Consider the following 21,184-nt stretch of genomic DNA (forward strand, 5'->3'; position numbering starts at 1 on the left):
TACAATGTCATATAGAATTGTAGGAAGTGATATAGTACTGTACAATGTTATATAGTATTGTAGGAAGTGATATTGCAGGATGTGATATAGTATTGTACAATATCATATAGTATTGTGGATGTGATATAGAATTGTACAATATCATATAGTATTGTGGATGTGATATAGAATTGTGGATGCAATACAGTATTGTACAATGTCATATAGAATTGTAGGAAGTGATATAGTATTTTACAATGTTATATAGTATTGTAGGAAGTGATATTGCAGGATGTGATGTAGTATTGTACAATATCATATAGTATTGTGGATGTGATATAGAATTGTGGATTCGATACAGTATTGTACAATGTCATATAGAATTGTAGGAAGTGATATAGTACTGTACAATGTTATATAGTATTGTAGGAAGTGATATTGCAGGATGTGATATAGTATTGTACAATATCATATAGTATTGTGGATGTGATATAGAATTGTACAATATCATATAGTATTGTGGATGTGATATAGAATTGTGGATGCAATACAGTATTGTACAATGTCATATAGAATTGTAGGAAGTGATATAGTATTTTACAATGTTATATAGTATTGTAGGAAGTGATATTGCAGGATGTGATATAGTATTGTACAATATCATATAGTATTGTGGATGTGATATAGAATTGTGGATGCGATACAGTATTGTACAATGTCATATAGTATTGTAGGATGTAATATAGTATTGTAGGATGTAATATAGTTTTGTACAATGTCATATAGTATTGTAGGATGGGATATAGTATTGAACAATGTCATATAGTATTGTAGGATGTGATATAGTTTTGTACGATGTCATATAGTATTGTAGGATGTGATATAGTATTGTACAATGTCATATAGTATTGTAGGATGTGATATAATATTGTACAATGTCATATAGTATTGTAGGATGTGATATAGTATTGTACAATGTCATATAGTATTGTAGGATGTCATATAGTATTGAACAATGTCATATAGTATTGTGGATGTGATATACACTATATTACCAAAAGTATTCGGTCACCCATCCAAATGATCAGAAAGTGTCCTAATCACTTGGCCTGGCCACAGGTGTATAAAATCAAGCACTTAGGCATGCAGACTGTTTTTACAAACATTTGTGAAAGAATGGGCCGCTCTCAGGAGCTCAGTGAATTTCAGCGTGGAACTGTCATAGGATGCCACCTGTGCAACAAATCCAGTCGTGAAATTTCCTCGCTCCTAAATATTCCACAGTCAACTGTCAGCTTTATCATAACAAAATGGAAGAGCTTGGGAACAACAGCAACTCAGCCACGAAGTGGTAGGCCACGTAAACTGACGGAGAGGGGTCAGCGGATGCTGAAGCGCATAGTGCAAAGAGGTCATCGACTTTCTTCACAGTCAATTGCTACAGAGCTCCAAACTTCATGTGACCTTCAGATTAGCCCAAGTACAGTACGCAGAGAGCTTCATGGAATGGGTTTCCATGGCTGAGTAGCTGCATCCAAGCCACACATCACCAAGTGCAATGCAAAGCGTCGGATGCAGTGGTGTAAAGCACGCCGCCACTGGACTCTAGAGCAGTGGAGACGCATTCTCTGGAGTGATGAATCACGCTTTTCCATCTGGCAATCTGATGGACGAGTCTGGGTTTGGAGGTTGCCAGGAGAACGGTACATTTCGGACTGCATTGTGCCGAGTGTGAAATTTGGTGGAGGAGGAATTATGGTGTGGGGTTGTTTTTCAGGAGTTGGGCTTGGCCCCTTAGTTCCAGTGAAAGGAACTTTGAATGCTTCAGGATACCAAAACATTTTGGACAATTCCATGCTCCAAACCTTGTGGGAACAGTTTGGAGCGGGCCCCTTCCTCTTCCAACATGACTGTCCACCAGTGCACAAAGCAAGGTCCATAAAGACATGGATGACAGAGTCTGGTGTGGATGAACTTGACTGGCCTGTACAGAGTCCTGACCTGAACCCGATAGAACACCTTTGGGATGAATTAGAGCGGAGACTGAGAGCCAGGCCTTCTCGACCAACATCAGTGTGTGACCTCACCAATGTGCTTTTGGAAGAATGGTCAAAAATTCCTATAAACACACTCCTCAACCTTGTGGACAGCCTTCCCAGAAGAGTTGAAGCTGTAATAGCTGCAAAAGGTGGACCGACATCATACTGAACCCTATGGGTTAGGAATGGGATGGCACTTAAGTTCATATGTGAGTCAAGGCAGGTGACCGAATACTTTTGGTAATATAGTGTAGTTTTGTACGATGTCATATAGTATTGTACAATGCGATATAGTATTGTAGGATGTGATATAGTATTGTACAATGTCATATAGTATTGTAGGATGTGATATAATATTGTACAATGTCATATAGTATTGTAGGATGTGATATAGTATTGTACAATGTCATATAGTATTGTAGGATGTCATATAGTATTGAACAATGTCATATAGTATTGTGGATGTGATATAGTATTGAACAATGTCATATAGTATTGTAGGATGTGATATAGTATTGTACAATGTCATATAGTATTGTGGATGTGATATAGTATTGAACAATGTCATATAGTATTGTAGGATGTGATATAGTATTGAACAATGTCATATAGTATTGTGGATGTCATATAGTATTGAACAATGTCATATAGTATTGTGGATGTCATATAGTATTGTAGGATGTGATATAGTTTTGTACAATGTCATATAGTATTGTGGATGTCATATAGTATTGAACAATGTCATATAGTATTGTGGATGTGATATAGTATTGAACAATGTCATATAGTATTGTAGGATGTGATATAGTATTGTACAATGTCATATAGTATTGAACAATGTCATATAGTATTGTAGGATGTGATATAGTATTGAACAATGTCATATAGTATTGTGGATGTCATATAATATTGTACAATGTCATATAGTATTGTGGATGTCATATAGTATTGTAGGATGTGATATAGTATTGTACAATGTCATATAGTATTGTGGATGTCATATAGTATTGTAGGATGTGATATAGTATTGTACAATGTCATATAGTATTGTGGATGTGATATAGTATTGAACAATGTCATATAGTATTGTGGATGTGATATAGTATTGTACAATGTCATATAGTATTGTAGGATGTCATATAGTTTTGTACAATGTCATATAGTATTGTAGGATGTGATATAGTTTTGTACAATGTCATATAGTATTGTGGATGTGATATAGTATTGTAGGATGTGATATAGTTTTGTACAATGTCATATAGTATTGTAGGATGTGATATAGTTTTGTACAATGTCATATAGTATTGTAGGATGTGATATAGATTTGTACAATGCCATATAGTATTGTAGGATGTGATATAGTTTTGTACAATGCCATATAGTATTGTAGGATGTGATATAGTTTTGTACAATGTCATATAGTATTGTGGATGTCATATAGTATTGTAGGATGCGATATAGTTTTGTACAATGTCATATAGTATTGTAGGATGTGATATAGTATTGTAGGATGTGATATAGTTTTGTACAATGTCATATAGTATTGTGGATGTCATATAGTATTGTAGGATGTGATATAGTATTGTACGATGTCATATAGTATTGTGGATGTCATATAGTATTGTAGGATGTGATATAGTATTGTACGATGTCATATAGTATTGTAGGATGTGATATAGTATTGTGGATGTCATATAGTATTGTAGGATGTGATATAGTTTTGTACAATGTCATATAGTATTGTAGGATGTGATATAGTATTGTAGGATGTGATATAGTTTTGTACAATGTCATATAGTATTGTGGATGTCATATAGTATTGTAGGATGTGATATAGTATTGTACGATGTCATATAGTATTGTGGATGTCATATAGTATTGTAGGATGTCATATAGTATTGTACGATGTCATATAGTATTGTGGATGTCATATAGTATTGTGGATGTCATATAGTATTGTAGGATGTGATATAGTATTGTACGATGTCATATAGTATTGTAGGATGTGATATAGTATTGAACAATGTCATATAGTATTGTGGATGTCATATAGTATTGTAGGATGTCATATAGTATTGAACAATGTCATATAGTATTGTAGGATGTGATATAGTATTGTACAATGTCATATAGTATTGTAGGATGTGATATAGTATTGTACAATGTCATATAGTATTGTGGATGTCATATAGTTTTGTACAATGTCATATAGTATTGTGGATGTGATATAGTTTTGAACAATGTCATATAGTATTGTGGATGTGATATAGTATTGTAGGATGCGATATAGTTTTGTACAATGTCATATAGTATTGTAGGATGTGATATAGTTTTGTACAATGTCATATAGTATTGTAGGATGTGATATAATATTGTACAATGTCATATAGTATTGTGGATGTCATATAGTATTGTAGGATGTGCTATAGTACTGAACAATGTCATATAGTATTGTAGGATCTCATATAGTATTGAACAATGTCATATAGTATTGTAGGATGTGATACAGTATTGTACAATGTCATATAGTATTGTAGGATGTGATATAGTATTGTACAATGTCATATAGTATTGTAGGATGTGATATAGTATTGAACAATGTCATATAGTATTGTAGGATGTGATATAGTATTGAACAATGTCATATAGTATTGTGGATGTCATATAGTATTGTAGGATGTGCTATAGTATTGTAGGATGTGATATAGTATTGTACGATGTCATATAGTATTGTAGGATGTGATATAGTATTGAACAATGTCATATAGTATTGTGGATGTCATATAGTATTGTAGGATGTCATATAGTATTGAACAATGTCATATAGTATTGTAGGATGTGATATAGTATTGTACAATGTCATATAGTATTGTAGGATGTGATATAGTATTGTACAATGTCATATAGTATTGTGGATGTCATATAGTTTTGTACAATGTCATATAGTATTGTGGATGTGATATAGTTTTGAACAATGTCATATAGTATTGTGGATGTCATATAGTATTGTAGGATGTGCTATAGTACTGAACAATGTCATATAGTATTGTAGGATCTCATATAGTATTGAACAATGTCATATAGTATTGTAGGATGTGATACAGTATTGTACAATGTCATATAGTATTGTAGGATGTGATATAGTATTGTACAATGTCATATAGTATTGTAGGATGTGATATAGTATTGAACAATGTCATATAGTATTGTAGGATGTGATATAGTATTGAACAATGTCATATAGTATTGTGGATGTCATATAGTATTGTAGGATGTGCTATAGTACTGAACAATGTCATATAGTATTGTAGGATCTCATATAGTATTGAACAATGTCATATAGTATTGTAGGATGTGATATAGTATTGTACAATGTCATATAGTATTGTAGGATGTGTCACCAGCACAGAATACCCACCTTTGGGACATTATCTTGTAGGCATCAGGGAGGTAGCAGTTGATATTTTCCATTTGGAAGGGGTCGGCATCGCAGATCTTGTCATCCGTGCGCCCGTAATTAGCGCTCTCAATCATGATGACATCACTTCCTGGACAGCGCAGGTCAATTGGGTAGCCCTCGCAGGACAGCTCCCGCCTGACTAAACCAAACGGCAGTGCTGCCCGACTGAAGCCTGGGGAGGAGGGGAAGAGAAAACGCAGAAAGAATAAATCAAAGACAGAAATATAACCACTCTGACAAGAAGTATTGGGAGAAATGTGTGGGGGGAGGGGGGGGTATCTTGAGAAACACACTGGACATTATTTCAAAGGCTGCCAAGCTGACGTTAAGACGAATGAGACGTTCCGAGTGTCAGTTTGTGGAAAAAAGATCACCAATGGGAAGTCAAAGTAAACAAATCAATATTTAATATCTATGGTAATTAATAAGTATGCTTGATAGAATGTACACTATCACTATTCAAGCACTGACATATTCAATTTTAAATTAAATTAATGCTAAATATAGGCAAATATATTTTACAATAATGTAGTGGTTTAAAAAGATATAGCCAAACAAGCATCAACAACATGAATGGTTAACTCTGACAGTATGATAGTAGGCATGTGCATGGCTGAAAAGAAAAAAAACATGAAGGCTGTCTGAGCATGGGGAGAAAAAAAATCAATACTTTGTGTTCTGCAAATGCAAGCAGTGCCAAATAACTGTGCTAAGGGGGGGGGGGGGGATGAAGCAATCTACTCCCAACAAATCATTTAGAGGACATTTTGCTTTCAGCATTGTTCCATGCTAAACATAAAAGGCTAATTTCTTATCTTGAAAATAACACTATATTTCAAATTTCACCTAAAACACAGAAGCTTATTAATTGTGTGGCAAATTAGAAGTAAATCCAGTGAAAACAGTTTTTGCTCTGGCAGGCCCACTAGAGTTGTTATGTGAAGCAGACGCTTTTGGTGTTTTCTGAAAATAAAATTCCAGTGGGACCGTACACAGACTTCTGGGCGTATCCCTGTGGGTGGTGGGAGACACGCCGTGCTGAATTTGACATCAGAAGTTTATGTGCCTTAAAAAACAGGCACAGGAGAATGAATCGGCCTACAAATTGCAAAAATCTATGACACACAGTGCTTTGTGCTAAACATGCTTCATGCTGTGATTCACATCAGTTCTATTTATAGCAAGTTTCTATAGACCAAGAGGACAAATTCAGTCAAAAAATATCCTCAGGGATTTCCGTTCACAGAAACAACAGCCTATTGAATCTCCAAGCACCTTGATGAATATAAATTCAGTTCTTGTCCCTTGCTGAAGTTGACCTGCTAAAACATCTGGCTGCATAAATGCTAAAAATATGTTGTAGACTTTAACATTCCAATTAAGATCATATTTATCATAACCAAAACCTCTGAACAAATAAAAAGCTGGAATAGTTGTCAAACTAAAACCATGTTGGACTTTAGAAAGAAGGAAATTCAGCTGTTGTTTTTTTGTTTGTTTTTTTTTTCATAAATTGCTAGATATAAAACGAAGGTGTATTTACGCCACATATTATCTCAGCGTATTTCTTTTTATTTACATGTTGAAATGCACAGGAAATTTTTTAACACACTCAGTTCATAAGCTACTGACAGGATGTTAATTATACAACAAAAAGAGCACCCATAACTCCTAAGCATTTTTTTTCATCAAGCCATTACCTGCATCACATTTTTTGACAAGCCAGGATGTTTTTAGCTGTATCAAAAGTGTACTGACAACAAAATGGGTTCAAATGACTTTAAAAAGTCCGCTCAATCGAAATGAGTTTCTGGATGACTGGAGTCAACAATCAGAGAAGACAGAATGTGTATTGTTGCTCTGTTCTCTTTTTGACTTTGGGCATTCCTTGTGTGACGGTTACACATTAAAACACAGAAAGTGTTGAGAAATGATGGGTATTTACCTCACTTCCAAGCTGTCATGCTGCGATCATTTTTGGAATGAATTATGGGGAGCGCTTTTGGGTGAAACACAATTTATTAAAGGTTTTCGGCTTGCCAAAAAGAAAATCCGGGAAGGGACTTGAGACTCGGTACAGTGTTGGTGTTGGTGCATTTCCAGTTCAAGGCTAAATTTAGATTGAGTAGTTCTCTTGAGGTATAAAAGGTCTATCAAAATGATGAATGGTAACTTTTAATTTCAACTACACTACACTACACACTAGGACTGAAAGCAAAACTTGTTTTTGGTTTCCTCCGTTAGCATTTGACAATTGCCTTTTTCCTCTGGCTTATATTTGAACTCTGGTCAGACTCAATAAAGAGATCACATGACCCATCCAGGAATCAATGGGATTGCAGTATAGTCCATCTGGCTGGGCTGCATTAGCTTTGGCCTCGCTACACTGCGCTGGCAGAATGTATGTGATCCTCTAAGGGAAAAAACATCAGCATGATCAGGCGTGCCTTCCCAAAACCACTCATATACTTCATCTGAAGAATCCTGCTAAAACACTTACAGTTCACAGCACTGCGGTTTTGCTATATGGTACTGGACTTTATTGTCCTGTGCTCAAAGGAAACCAGAACATGTTGAGGGCGTGGGATGGAAAAGAACAGACGAATGAGTAACGGTGCCGTTGCTTGGTGACCTGAAATGACAGAGCTATAATGCGTAATGCTCGTCCTGTTCATGTGTCTGAAAATTAAACATGGCCTGAACATGGCCACCAACGTGGTCCATACTTCGTGCCCGCAGGGTTTATTTCATAAACAGTCATTGATTAGGCCTGACATCTTGCAGGACCTTCTTAGAAACAGCTACTGACTTCATCAATAAGGGAATCCCTTGCACAAAAATATAACAAATATCTTTTTAAACATATAAATATAATGGAAAAAAATGTTACAGCCACCCAAACAGGAGGAAAGGGTTAGTAAAGTAACGTCTGCACCACTGCACATTAAGCTGCAGCTCTATGCTACTTATCTTACATCTTGATTTGATTTTGTGGATCACACGTTTTCTTTGGCATGTCTATATATATAAAGTGTGTCCTAACGTCTTGATTCTGGGCCGCTGTTGCTCTTATGAGATCGGTCCTGGTTTTATGACATGATTTGTCATTTTTTGACACTTTGATTTACTCTTGTAATTCCCTTTTTGGCCCAAAATATTTGAAACTGAGTCATTTCAAGCTTCCTAGGGACACCTTTTTGTGATTAAAGAGATCAAATGAACAAAATGAAATTAATATCTCAAAATTTTCCTGTCTAATTAAAACCACTGCACAGAAGCTGTAGTGTCAGCTACAATAGATGTCACAACCACTGCACAGAAGCTGTAGTGTCACAACAATAGATGCAAATGAAAATGTAGACTGCAGACTGAGATCTACGTTGAAGATTCGTTCATATATTTAATCAATGAGCACATGAGATTCTATTTCTAAAATAATTTAACCCAAAATCCTTAATGTTTAATGTCATCTCAATTTGGCTACTTGGAGAAATTTCCTTTACTAATAGTAGCCTAGCATTTAAGAAATGAACAATCTTCATTTGCCTTTGCTAAAAAAAACACAGCCTCTGTGGTTACTTTTGTTCAAACAAGCTTTCAAAGCTGAAATGTCAACTATGAAATTAGCAATTGTAGAAATTTGAAACTTTAGGTAATTTTTGGTGCTATACACCCAAAACAGCAGATAGAAGTACACAAAAACGTCTCCAGTATGTGTTTAAAGGCTACACCATAACATCACAATCTCTCAGCAGAGTAATAATGAAAGGATACAGTCTGAGGCTGAAGTATACTGATGCCAGTTAAACAACCAGCAACTACATCAACTCAGCAACGTTTCTGCAACGGACTGTAAATATATAATTATATACATTTTAAAGAAAACATGTTAACTGTAAAATAGTTTAAGGGTTAGCTAGCAAACAGACATTAAGCAGTGAGCATTCTCCATTTCTCAGTAATTAGTCATTTCACTCTTTGTTTTAGCTACATATGGTGCTAAACACAATGTGTTAAAAATAACAGAAAAGTTTTGCAAGCCACATTTTCTTGCGACTTGGGTAAAACTCGAGTATTCTCAGGATTTTTTAGGGCTTATGTATCGGACGGCTTGGAGTTAACAGAGCCAGCATTCCTGTACAAGCAGACAGAACAAAATATAAACAAACCATGAACTGCATCAGCCTGCGATACGTACCCATCATCTCAGGGCTTTTGGATTTAAGATTTTCACCGTATCTGGTCAAAAAATGCTATTGCGAGCTACTTGTGGAAGAACATTTCAGACATGGGTTGCTGCGCTGTTCTTCTCTGCAACGAGTGATCTCACAGAGATAGAATTTGTCCCAAGGCTGTGTCTCAAAATATATAACGCACACTAAGTATCACACTTACATAGTAATGTCATCGGGGGTGGAGGGGTAGTATGCAGTTTTGAACAAGGCCCAAGTATTCATGATTACTCAGTTTTACAAAAGCATTATGAGAATATTTTTTATTCAACCCCATCTGTGTTCTCTGTGTATTTTGTGATCTAATATGTGTAAAGCCTGACACAAACCAGGAAGCTAAAACATACATCAGAGTATAAAAATACACAGATCATGAGAGCAGAGTGCTCAAATCACTCACTCTCATATGGTATAACTGAGTCTGAAATACAAAAATGAACAGCTAAGACAACTTTTCAACTGGGTAACAATCCAAATTCTAGCTGATTATCATAACTCACTCGTACGCTTCCCACCAAATTACAGAACAAATAAATGCCTTACCTGTTCAGCAAGAAAAAAAAAAGCTGAAACCTCTTACAGTACACCAAAGTCTTTCATGCTGTCACTACCATTTGTTTACACTCTCATGCATGCACTCTCTCTCTCTCTCTCTCTCTCTCTCTCTCTCTCATCCCTAATTGGATGTAGCCCCTGCCTGTCACTGTGGAGCTGGACTTCTTTTGTGCCTGAGCTGTGTATCTGAGCTGGCATATGACGCATAGATATGCACAGATTTCCAGCCAATTCTGACATGATCCTGACCCCAATCCTGACTTACTATTACATCATTACAATTACAGGATTGTCAGGCTGCCTTGCAGCTCAGGAACATTGTATTAAACAGAATTATTACTCCCTTGACACAATGATCTTTTTTTTTTTTTTTTTTTTTTTTTTTTTTAACAAAACAATTCTATACACTGTAGCTTTAAATTCACAACAAATTCATAACCCTATGTCCTCACAAATCAAAATGTGTAACTTTCTCATAGTAGGCTGCAAAATAGTAGTAATTCACTCCTCCTCCTATCCCCATCAATGACTGACAGTGGCCTCTTCGTGGCAGGATTTAAATTATACACATTTTTCTAGGGGCATGATGCTCACAGCAAGTGGTGAAAATAAGACTGTGGTTCGTGCACACTTGATTGCTGCTGTGCCACCTTCAGATTGTTTAAAATCCTAAACTGATTAGCATAGGATTGTATTGCAAGCAGTGCTGCAGCAGTGGAAAGCAGCACCGTTACTCTTCTGGTTTAAAATCAACTTTACTGTCCTTGCATTTAGCTCCCTACTACTATGCTGACAGAATTAGCTGATGTCAGCTACAACGAATATAGACCCATCCAAGAACCATCCAGAAAGAAAAGGTTTTAGAAATATCTCAATGAAAAAAAAATGTTTTTTTTGTGCAGTTGTTAGTAACTTCACCAAAGAATTTACCTTCTTTTCTAGAATGTATGCTATCCCTGTTCATTAATGCTAGTGTTTTCATGTTTCAGGAGTTATTTTGAAACCTGGTCCTAAATTAATAGATTACCAACATCACATTATAAAATCAGCTTGCTATAACTGTTTACCTGTAAACAAATCTAGTTAGATTAGTTAACGTGAGAAAAACTCTCCAAAGTGGATTACCTAACTAAGAGTTACCTAACTTACTTTTTTTTTTTTAAATGGTCCTTTTGGATAGATAGCTGTATCATCAAGCTTGGACATCATGCTCTATCTGCTAGCTACGTGATTAACAAGTTTTATTTGTTTGTTTGCTTTAATTGTTTTGGGTGGGGTTTATTGTGACATACAAAAAAAACAGTGATATTGGGTTGCAATGTTATCATGCCATGATTTTTAAAAAATAAATAAAATTCCAACCCCTAATCCTTACCATATGAATTTATTTATTTATTATGTGTGTCAGGGCCAACAGGCAAGTCTGGCAGGAGGGCAGGGGACAAAGGCGTCTTCTGAAATGCATAAACAGCCTGACAGCCCAAGGCCAAGTGCTGACCACAGAAATGCAGCATTAACAAAGGGCTGCGGACTTGAGATCTGGCCTTCACTTGTTCTACACTTATGAGAGAAAAAAAAAAGATAGTTACATAAATTGTTCTTTGTGTTCTGAAGCAATTTACAGTGGGAATCCACCTGGGTCAAACTGTTTGGGAGAAACTGGACTTTTACTTTGAGCAAAACACAATTCATGGTGACAACCTGATGCGTTTTTCAGTGTATATACTATACAAGCAGGACTTCTCAAAGAGGAGCCATCTTTTATGTTCCTCTGTTTAGAAAAGACTACAGAATTGTTGGGTTTGTTTTGCTTCCCATTACTTAAAGTACACTGTCCAGACCTGACCCTGCATTTTGCTCACATATTCCTATTTAAGCCTGTTAAAACAAAGCAGAGAAGCACGGTACACTTACCAGGAGCCTGTGAAAGAGAGTGAGTGAGTGGCCCTCCTACTCTTTCCTCTCCATCTAATTAATCAACAGGCAACAGGATCAGAAGCGGTAAATAATATATTAAAGGGAATGCTCAATTCCATTGCCATAGCAACCGGTATGGCTTTGTGATCTCCGTCCGCCGTCCTGGCCTTGTTGACACCAAGCGTTATCAGGCATTCTGGTCAGTCACCACAAGAGTCGCTTTTCAATTCCTTTCAAGCAGATAGGTAGCCAACTCTGAACTCGGGCAAACAGGCCCCACACTGGTGCACAATGGGAGCCTTTCATAGTTGAGGTTTATCAGTCGCCACACTGTACATGACTCCGTGAGTATGCTCAATGCCACTTATAGGGTTGAAGAGGGCCCTTTTAATCAAGGTTCAAATGCACAAATGACTTCTTGGTCTCCACTTTACTCCACAGTGCTCTGCTCTCATGTAAATATTTGTGTAAATACAGGGCGCTATTGTGCTGTGGTAATTCAGAGCTGTAAAATGAGCTTTGTGATACCTGTGTTTTTAATTACAAAGGATTAAAGTAAAGGAGGAAAATGGTTTGGTTATCGTACTACACTATAGTGACATAAAACATTTTCCAATGTCCCTTTACTGCTACAAATTGAGAGAATGTCAGGTTGTAGACTGAGTTCCACACTAGTGGTTACAGTCCCATAATTCTACTCTAATTCAATTTTCACCTTTGGAGTGACATTGGCCCATTCAGAGAGCAGTAGCCAGGCAAAAATGCTAATTTGACTACAACGGAGCATGGTCTCTGTGGTGCGATAATATTTTAATCTCCTCAACGAGCCAAATCAATTGGAAAAGTGACCATCTGCCAGGACATAACCATGACTGGAGTGGAGGTAATGAACATACAGGGAGCGATTAAGATCGTCATCATTGGTAGCAGCATCCTGTCGTAATCTCCCTCACAAGAAAACTGCTGAGGCACCAGATGACAAACGTATGAGAGTCACATCGGCATATGACCTAATAAAAAATATGTGCGTATAGAGAAAGTAGGACACACAGGAATAAAAATATTTCTGAATATGCTCAGGAGGCACTTAATAAATAAATAAATAAATATTATTATTATTATTATTATTATTATTATTAAACAACTAACAAAATGACATAATATTAATAAAAATCACTGAGGAGTGTTGTCTCCAAGCTTTGGTTTTTATTTTTGTATAGACAGTATAGAGGGATAACCAGATTATTTAAGCATGACAGTGCATTCTTTCCCACTGATGCTCAACAAAAGATGCAGGACACTCATGACCATTGTCAAGCCTCATTAACACAGCTTGGATTGTGCTTTGTCCCGACAGTACAGCGTACAGCTGCTTAGAAATGATCCAGCGTTGCTAGCACTGCTATTATCCTGCTCTTATGGTTGACAAAGCTGCTTGCTGAGGGGATTTTGGAGGGGAATAGGAAAGCATATCATACCGAATCTAGCCGACGCAACAGGAAACGCAGCTTGAGTCCTCCACGTCTTTTTACATTTACTGCTTGCGCTAAATGCTGTGGACGTCTGTGGAAAGCAAAGATTCCCCGAGTCACCTTTCCCCCTGCGGAGCTGATTCCATAATCCAGCAATATCCTTTACAATAGCCATGTTGTCTTAAGAAGTCAAGGGGGGGAGAAGAAAGAGATGAGAAAATATTGTGGGTATTAATGCAAATATTCGCTACTGGTGAGAAGGTTTTACTCTGGTTCAAGTTCAAGTGGGGGGGTGTCCATTAAAGCTTGGTAGTTTAACCTGAGGACACGACCTTCAGCGCAAACATCTGTGGAATTTCTGGGTCAAATCTTAGCATGAAGAATTTATTAAGCAGAAAAGTTGAAGCCATTAAATTTTTCTTCTGCATGTTGAACCGCATTATCACGATTCAGACACAAACACAATGCAGAGCACAGACCAAACCAATACACTGCCTGTCTTTTGTCCTTTTCATCTGATCTGGTTATGGACAGGCTTTAAGGCAGTGTGAAAAGCAGAAGGAGAGAGAAAAAAAAGCTGCGTATGGGTAACATCCTGTGAGAAGGCATATACTCTCTGATATGCAGACAGAGGCTGGTGTGGTTCCTGGATTCAAGATTCATTGGTATTCATGGCCACGGTTTGCCCCAGTTCATTTACATCTCTCTCTTCCATAGCAACAGAGGGTGAACTATCAGGAGCATCTTTGATACAGGTGTGTGGACAAAAAAAAAGCTGTATGTCATTTAGCTTTGGACAGACGTTATAAAAATATATCCTGACTTCTACCTTTTTACTGCTGAAGCGGGTTATTTTTTTTTTTAAAGCCAGCCCTAACCCATCAGAGGATGTTTAGATAGGATCAGCATGCTGTAGCAACCCCCTTCCCCCCGCCTCCACGCTACGATTTGCTCCCTTGTGTTCCACGGGAGATACGCACGAACCCACAAAGACAAATTACTGTGTACATTACCAGCATAATGGGAACAATGTCTATCTACATGAGCATCAAAAAAGCCTTATCGGTTTTGACGGAAAGACATTCCAAAGCTCTGTGTAGGATAAAATTATCAATGTGATGCAAATACAACAGCTTGCACAACAACCTGTGTAAACCAAACAAAGTTGTTTTTTTTTTTTTCAAAATAATAAAACACACAGAGCAGTGAAAAAGGCTGCATGTTAAACATCAGAGAGGCACTCAGAGTAAACCAAGAGTCTGTGGGTTCTGTGACCTCAATTGATAGCAGGCACTCATACATGGAAATTAGCCTTTAAGCTTTAATTAAACACAATGCACCACATCAAGGTCATAAATTTGTCTTTTACAATGTTATTGACGACATGTCATCTCCACAGGCAGATGGTGGCTTTCTCATGCTGTCTCAAATCTGTAAACCCCAGAGGATGTGTCTGGGGAGACTGCTAAAATACAATGATATGCCTGTGTAGTTGTGCAATGTAATAAAGCTTCTCGATGATGTACTAAAAATAGTGATTCTTGAGATATTCTGGGACTGTTAGACACTAATAAATGAACGATTATTCACTGACTTCTCATTTGGTTTCTTTTTATCTTACGTGAAGAATCCACTCTGAATGACCTGCATATTAATCTTTATAATTAACAGGTGATCTTCAGTGCTTCAACGTGATCCTAATGCTTCAATTTCACTTTGGTTAACGGTTTCCAAGGGCACTTTAAAGCAGAGCTTTAATCCTTTAGTCTGTCCGACTCTCTCACCTCCTCATCTGCACACTCTGCTCAAACAGGTCAGACTCCCGAGCTTCAACTTTAGTGCTAACGGCGCCGTCAACAACTCTGTGCTCGTCATCTTGTAGATCGCTTACGAGCTGAGCCGAGTCTCTGCCACATTGCATTCTGGAACTTTGAGTCCAACGTTTGCTGTCTCCGCTGCATCTGTGCTGGACTTTTCCATTGGATTAATATAAAAAATGAGAAAGGACCTTCCTGCTCATTTGTTTTCCAGAACTAACAACAAAACCTGACTGATATCACTTATGTTTGAAATTGTTGAGATTTTGTCTCTAATTAAACGCCATTGTACCTGTGCTAGCAATGTCCCCCTGTGACATCACCAACCAACAAATTAGCACCAGAATCATTAAGCACATCACAAATATTTAATGTGTTTCAGAGCAGAATTTTCCTTTAAAATGGCTCACGTACAGCTTTTTTTTTCAATGGCACTATCAACAGTGTCTCGTATGTGTGAATCTATTACAGTTAAAGAGACATAATTCTTTTCTGACTTAGAAAGACATTTGCAGTTGCAGAATGACATCACCAGAGTAAGAATATTAATGATTAGGAATCTACCATTAAACCATTTTATGCTCCTCCAATCAATAAGGAAGGATTCTACATACATCATCATAGTTAAGGGCACATGCTTACAGTGTCCATTCCCAATCTCTCTCTCTCTTTCTCTCTCTCTCTCTCTCCGTCTTCCTTTTCTGTCACTAAGCACAATGTGCCCTTTCGTGTCAATGCCTCGACGACACATTATTCAGACATCACTTTTCCTGACCTCCACCTGGCATTTAAACTCCCGGCCCAGCAAGTGTTTGCTCTGACCGGCATAGTCGAACAAGCTCAATCATTTAAGCAAGCTTTTGACCCTTCTGCAAAGGTCTTGTGAGGGCTTCGTGTAAAAATTCAGTTTAATTTAAACTATTAAGGAGATACTTCACCCAAACCTGACCTCAGCTTTGGTCTTTTCTCCTCGTATTAGGCTAGTCATTTGTCTGGATTGAAAAATGCGTGGCAGAAAGGAGAGCCTGCATTATGCAGCAGGAGTAAAGCACTACATTGTGTGGTTCTAATACATTTGTGGGTTTGGGATATTATGCCGTAGCACAGAGTCTTTTTTAGGAACTAAATCTGTTTGACATAAAATTTTGCTAATGAGTATCTTGCACATTTCTAGTTGTCTGCACATCATCTGTCTTGGATACTTATCTTGTAGGGAGTAGAACGCTGGAAGGTGCTGTCAAACTGAAATGAGCAAAGGTGCTTTTGTGGCACTGTCATGAAAGACATTTAAAAAGCTTTCAAAACTGCAGAACAATGATGGAGATTTGCATTGGAATAAAAGAACGCACATGGGCCTTGTGAAGACATTTCCACATGTTTTCGAGATGTCCGTCAGAACATGAAGCTATCGAATTTGCTAAGCTGAGGTACAAACGCAATAATTATACCACAGCGCTGTTGAATTCTTGAATCTGATTGGTCAGAAGGTGATGACAGTGACAGCAATGAACTTGTCTCACAGAAGTTCTACAACATTTAATTTAACTACAGACAGTTAAAAACCTTGACGTGTTGTTTATTACGTTGGAAAATTGCTGTAGTCTAAGAGGAATAAAAGACATGTAATAATTTTGAAAGTTTCTGAGAACTTCTGAGAGGTAACGACCCTCCTCTTCACATCGGGCCGCACCACATCATCCTGTTGTTGATCATTTTTCTGTAATACTCACACCATATTCTGTTTCATCCCTTACATAAGAAATTGCATTCCAATCAAACTACTTTTTGCCATCCTCCATTAATGACTGACTATTGTGAAGTTTATTGAGTGCACACTGCCCCATGGGGGTGCAAAACCTCGACGTCTTTTACTGGCATGTCAGAATCACAGCTTTACAATCTCCAGCTCAGAGAGATAAAATGACTCACCAGGTCAAGCACTCAGTCACAGTGTGAGGTCACATTCTCTGTGCGATCAGCGACACACTTGGACAGTTCCATCCCAGAGAAAAGTAAAGCCATAGTCACTTTGCCTGCTCCCTTACACGATGCACCCACAATCTGTTTTGGAATGTTATGAAATGTATCATTTACAGCAGTATGTTGCTGATTTCTTGAAAAGTTATAATACCCCGGGCTAAATAATAGCAGCAAATTGTAATCCTTTAAGTTGGAACTGGGAGAAATGGCTTTAATAAATGGAAATCATGCACTCCTATAACATGGATTACATAAAGTGGAAGTTGAAAGGGAGTAAATAGCTTGACCACTAAAAAATGGACATGCTGAATACGATTGATGTAAATTAAAAGGGTTATTTATTTGTTCTTGTTTGTTGTGTACTGACAATCAAGCTAATTAATTAACTCCAGATTTCTATGATTAAAGTCATTCAAATCAAAAGCTTCTTAATTAGAGTGGTGGTGGTAGTGGTAGTGGAAGTAGTGGTAGGGGTAGTAATAGTAGTAGTAGTAGCAGCAGTGACAGTGGTCGTAGTGGTGGTGGTATTAGTAGTAATAGTGGTAGTGGTCTTAGTGGTAGTAGTAGTAATAGTGATAGTGGTGGTGGTAGTAGTAGCAGTAGCAGTAGCAGTAGTAGTAGTAGTGATAGTGGTCATAGTGGTAGTGGTTGTGGGAGTAGTAGTAGCAGGAGTGGTGGTGGTAGTAGCAGCAGTAGTAGTAGTGGTAGTAGTGATAGTAGTAGTAGTGATAGTGGCAGTAGTAGTGATAGTGGTCATAGTGGTAGTGGGAGTAGTAGTAGTGGGAGTGGTGGTGGTAGTAGCAGCAGTAGTAGTGATAGTGGCAGTAGTAGTGATAGTGGTCATAGTGGTAGTGATAGTGGTAGTAGTTGGAGTGGTGGTGGTAGTAGCAGCAGTAGTAGTGATAGTGGCAGTAGTAGTGATAGTGGTCATAGTGGTAGTGATAGTGGTAGTAGTGATAGTGGTAGTAGTGGTAGTGGGAGTAGTGATAGTGGTCATAGTGGTAGTGATAGTGGTAGTAGTGGTAGTGGGAGTAGTGGTGGTGGTAGTGGTAAGGGGAGTGGTAGAGGGAGTGGTAGTAGTAGTAGTAGTAGTAGTAGTAGCAATACAGGGGTGAACAAACCATCTATTCATTATCTAGCTCACTGGGCAAGTGAAGTTACATTAATACAGACTAACAGACACGAATGAGTATATGAATTCTCTGTGTGTGCTAATGTTGCACATTCTGTTCACAACCTTGACAAAAAGTCAGTAAGTCATTACCCAACATGTCGCTTATAAAATTTGATGTGCTCTCCTCACACAGAACATGTATTTATATGACATACAGTTATATGGCAGCTTTGCTTGGTTTCATCCGTGTCTCCACATACCTGAGTATTCATGAATCTGAAAAGATCATCTGTCATCCGTGCATGCTAAATAATCCACATAGTAAAAACTGTTCTACTGACAGCCAGATCGCGCTTCGGCCGGTGTGTATAGCGTAGCAGGTGGCAGGATTCAGGACGAGTAGCGTGCACTGTAGTGTAGTGCCATCACGAAGAGCATAGAGTTTAAACATACATACATACATAAAAAAAAGTTTTGCAAAAGTCAATCAGAAGTAGATTTTTTTCTGGCTGCTGGATAATAGAGGATAAATGCTGGTATGGGCTTATAGCAGCAGCATACTAAACTTAAAAAAATTAATAACCCAGACACATTCTGCTTTGCCAAGGTTCCCAGGCTACTGTTATTTTGTTGTTGGAATTATTATTATTAACGTCCTCATGAATAGGAAGGAATATCTGATAATTTTGATCTTGTGGGGACATCTGGCTGGTCCCCGTGAGGAAAAGTTTTTTATTTAAGAAACTATGCAAAAAATGTTTACTTTTGGTTGCTGAGGTTAGAGCTAGATTTCAGTGCTTCCACAATATTAATTAACTGCATTAATAATTATGTCAGGTCAATGTAAAGTGAAAGGTGTATATGTGTGTATTATTTTTAATCAAGTATTTTTAAAAATAGTAAATAAAAAATTGCTTTTAAAATTTGGAACTCTGTTCAAAAAGCAGCGTTAAGCTCTTGGCCAAATCTGTCAATTACCGATCATGGAAGCTTGTTTGTAAAAATGAAATACTTCAATAGTAGAAGTGAAATTCTAGTCACAGGCTTCCCTGAATCACATGAAAACAATCAAGAGGCCGATGTGACCCAATGTTGCATTTCCTAATCACTTTAAAATTCCACAATATTAACGCAGCAAACAGGAAACTGGCTATACTTACCCTCTGACCCTCTAATACACAGTCTGTTTTTCTCAGAGCACCCTAAGCACCTCCATCACAAAACCCAACAGATTCATACTCTTCCTGGAAATTGGTTTAGAAAAGGTCCACATCTGTGTCTCTTTCACTTGTTCGCCAAAACCTCTCACAATTGCTGGAAAAAAATTATCAGATCTTTATTTTTTTTAAGTTGCTGTATGTTGGGTCTTCAAAATGAATCTGAGTTGAAATCGTTTCAGACAAAAACAAAAAACAAAAGAGGAATGAAGATCCTTATCGTAGTGAATACACAGTACATCCTTTATATTCAGTTCGATGCCACACTGTCTACCAACAAGGCCTTTTATGGCCACATTACAGCCAGCCCACATGGTGCGTGAAAAAGTAAAACAAAACAATAAAGGTTTCATGGCTTGCTTCTGATGGGATGTTATCCACAGTTCAAAAAAAAAAAAAAAAAGGGGGGGGGGGGGGGGGTGATAAAACAAATCATGTTCTTCCTAGACTTTCTGACCACGTGGTCTTTCCCTATCTCACACTGTTGTGCTGATCACACGGGGATATGCCTAGACAAGACAAAGACAGTAAAAGAAAACAGCCAGGAGAGATAAGAGGAATGTGGGTATATGGCGAAAATGGTAACCTGTGTTCTTATACAGGACATGAGAGTCTTCACTCTAATATACTCGAATGAAATCCTGTTTTTCTCTCCACCGCTTTTTAAAATGGGCAATTTAATCCCTATCCTTGCCAAAAAAGTCTGGTCTGTTGTTAACGTGTCATGAGATGCAAAAGAAACCTGTTATGCTAATTGTAATGAGACAATTTCTCATGTCTGTCATGTTGGAGCAGAATTTTATTGCTAGTTGTGGGTGGTATACCAATACAAACAAGACCAGAATAAATTTTAAGCACTCGGCTGAATAAAACAAATTTGTGTTTGTTGAGACTTTAGACTCTGTAATTTTCATATGGCTTGGTATAGCGTCACTCAGTACTAGGGTAGAATGGGACTGACAGGGGCAGAGGCTTATACGAATTAAGAATCTAACTAAAGGGAACCACAGTACAGTAGTAAAAATACACAGAGAAACTGTAGCTAGCTATGTTATGAACAGACACAATTTGCAGACACACATTGCCCCTATTTCCCCTGATCTGGCATTTAAGAATGACTTCTTATAGTGGATGTTGCCAAGAAAACTACAAAGAACTGCAGAATATGGAAGGATGTTCTTGCCATTCATTGTAGCTATCTATACAGTCTGCACAGCAGTGCTACTATAGTTCTGATTTTATTTTTATATTCTTTTCATTAAAATTCGTTCAGGTTTAGTTTTAGTTTTTAACTGGAATTTGTATTTGTGTTATTCGACTTAATTTTAGTTTTTGTTATTTTGGTTCTAAATTGAAAGCAGTGTGGGATTTTTTTTTTTTTTGCAACTGAACTAGAGACACA

The 21,184-nt window shown here is 37.4% G+C and overlaps 1 protein-coding gene across 22 annotated transcripts in view; it reads right to left on the bottom strand.

Annotated features, from left to right (window-relative positions):
- The window catches only part of adgrl2a (adhesion G protein-coupled receptor L2a), a 97,283-nt gene that overhangs the window by 53,042 nt on the left and 23,057 nt on the right, over positions 1–21,184 (bottom strand). For all 22 annotated transcript variants that reach the window (XM_034308668.2, XM_053237979.1, XM_034308669.2 and 19 more), the window contains exon 3: positions 5,437–5,650. In XM_034308668.2, coding sequence (XP_034164559.1) covers positions 5,437–5,650 — 214 coding nt within the window. The remainder of the gene's footprint in view (positions 1–5,436; positions 5,651–21,184) is intronic.

Source organism: Pangasianodon hypophthalmus, chromosome 11 (genome assembly GCF_027358585.1).
Source record: "Pangasianodon hypophthalmus isolate fPanHyp1 chromosome 11, fPanHyp1.pri, whole genome shotgun sequence".
Lineage (NCBI taxonomy): Eukaryota > Metazoa > Chordata > Actinopteri > Siluriformes > Pangasiidae > Pangasianodon > Pangasianodon hypophthalmus.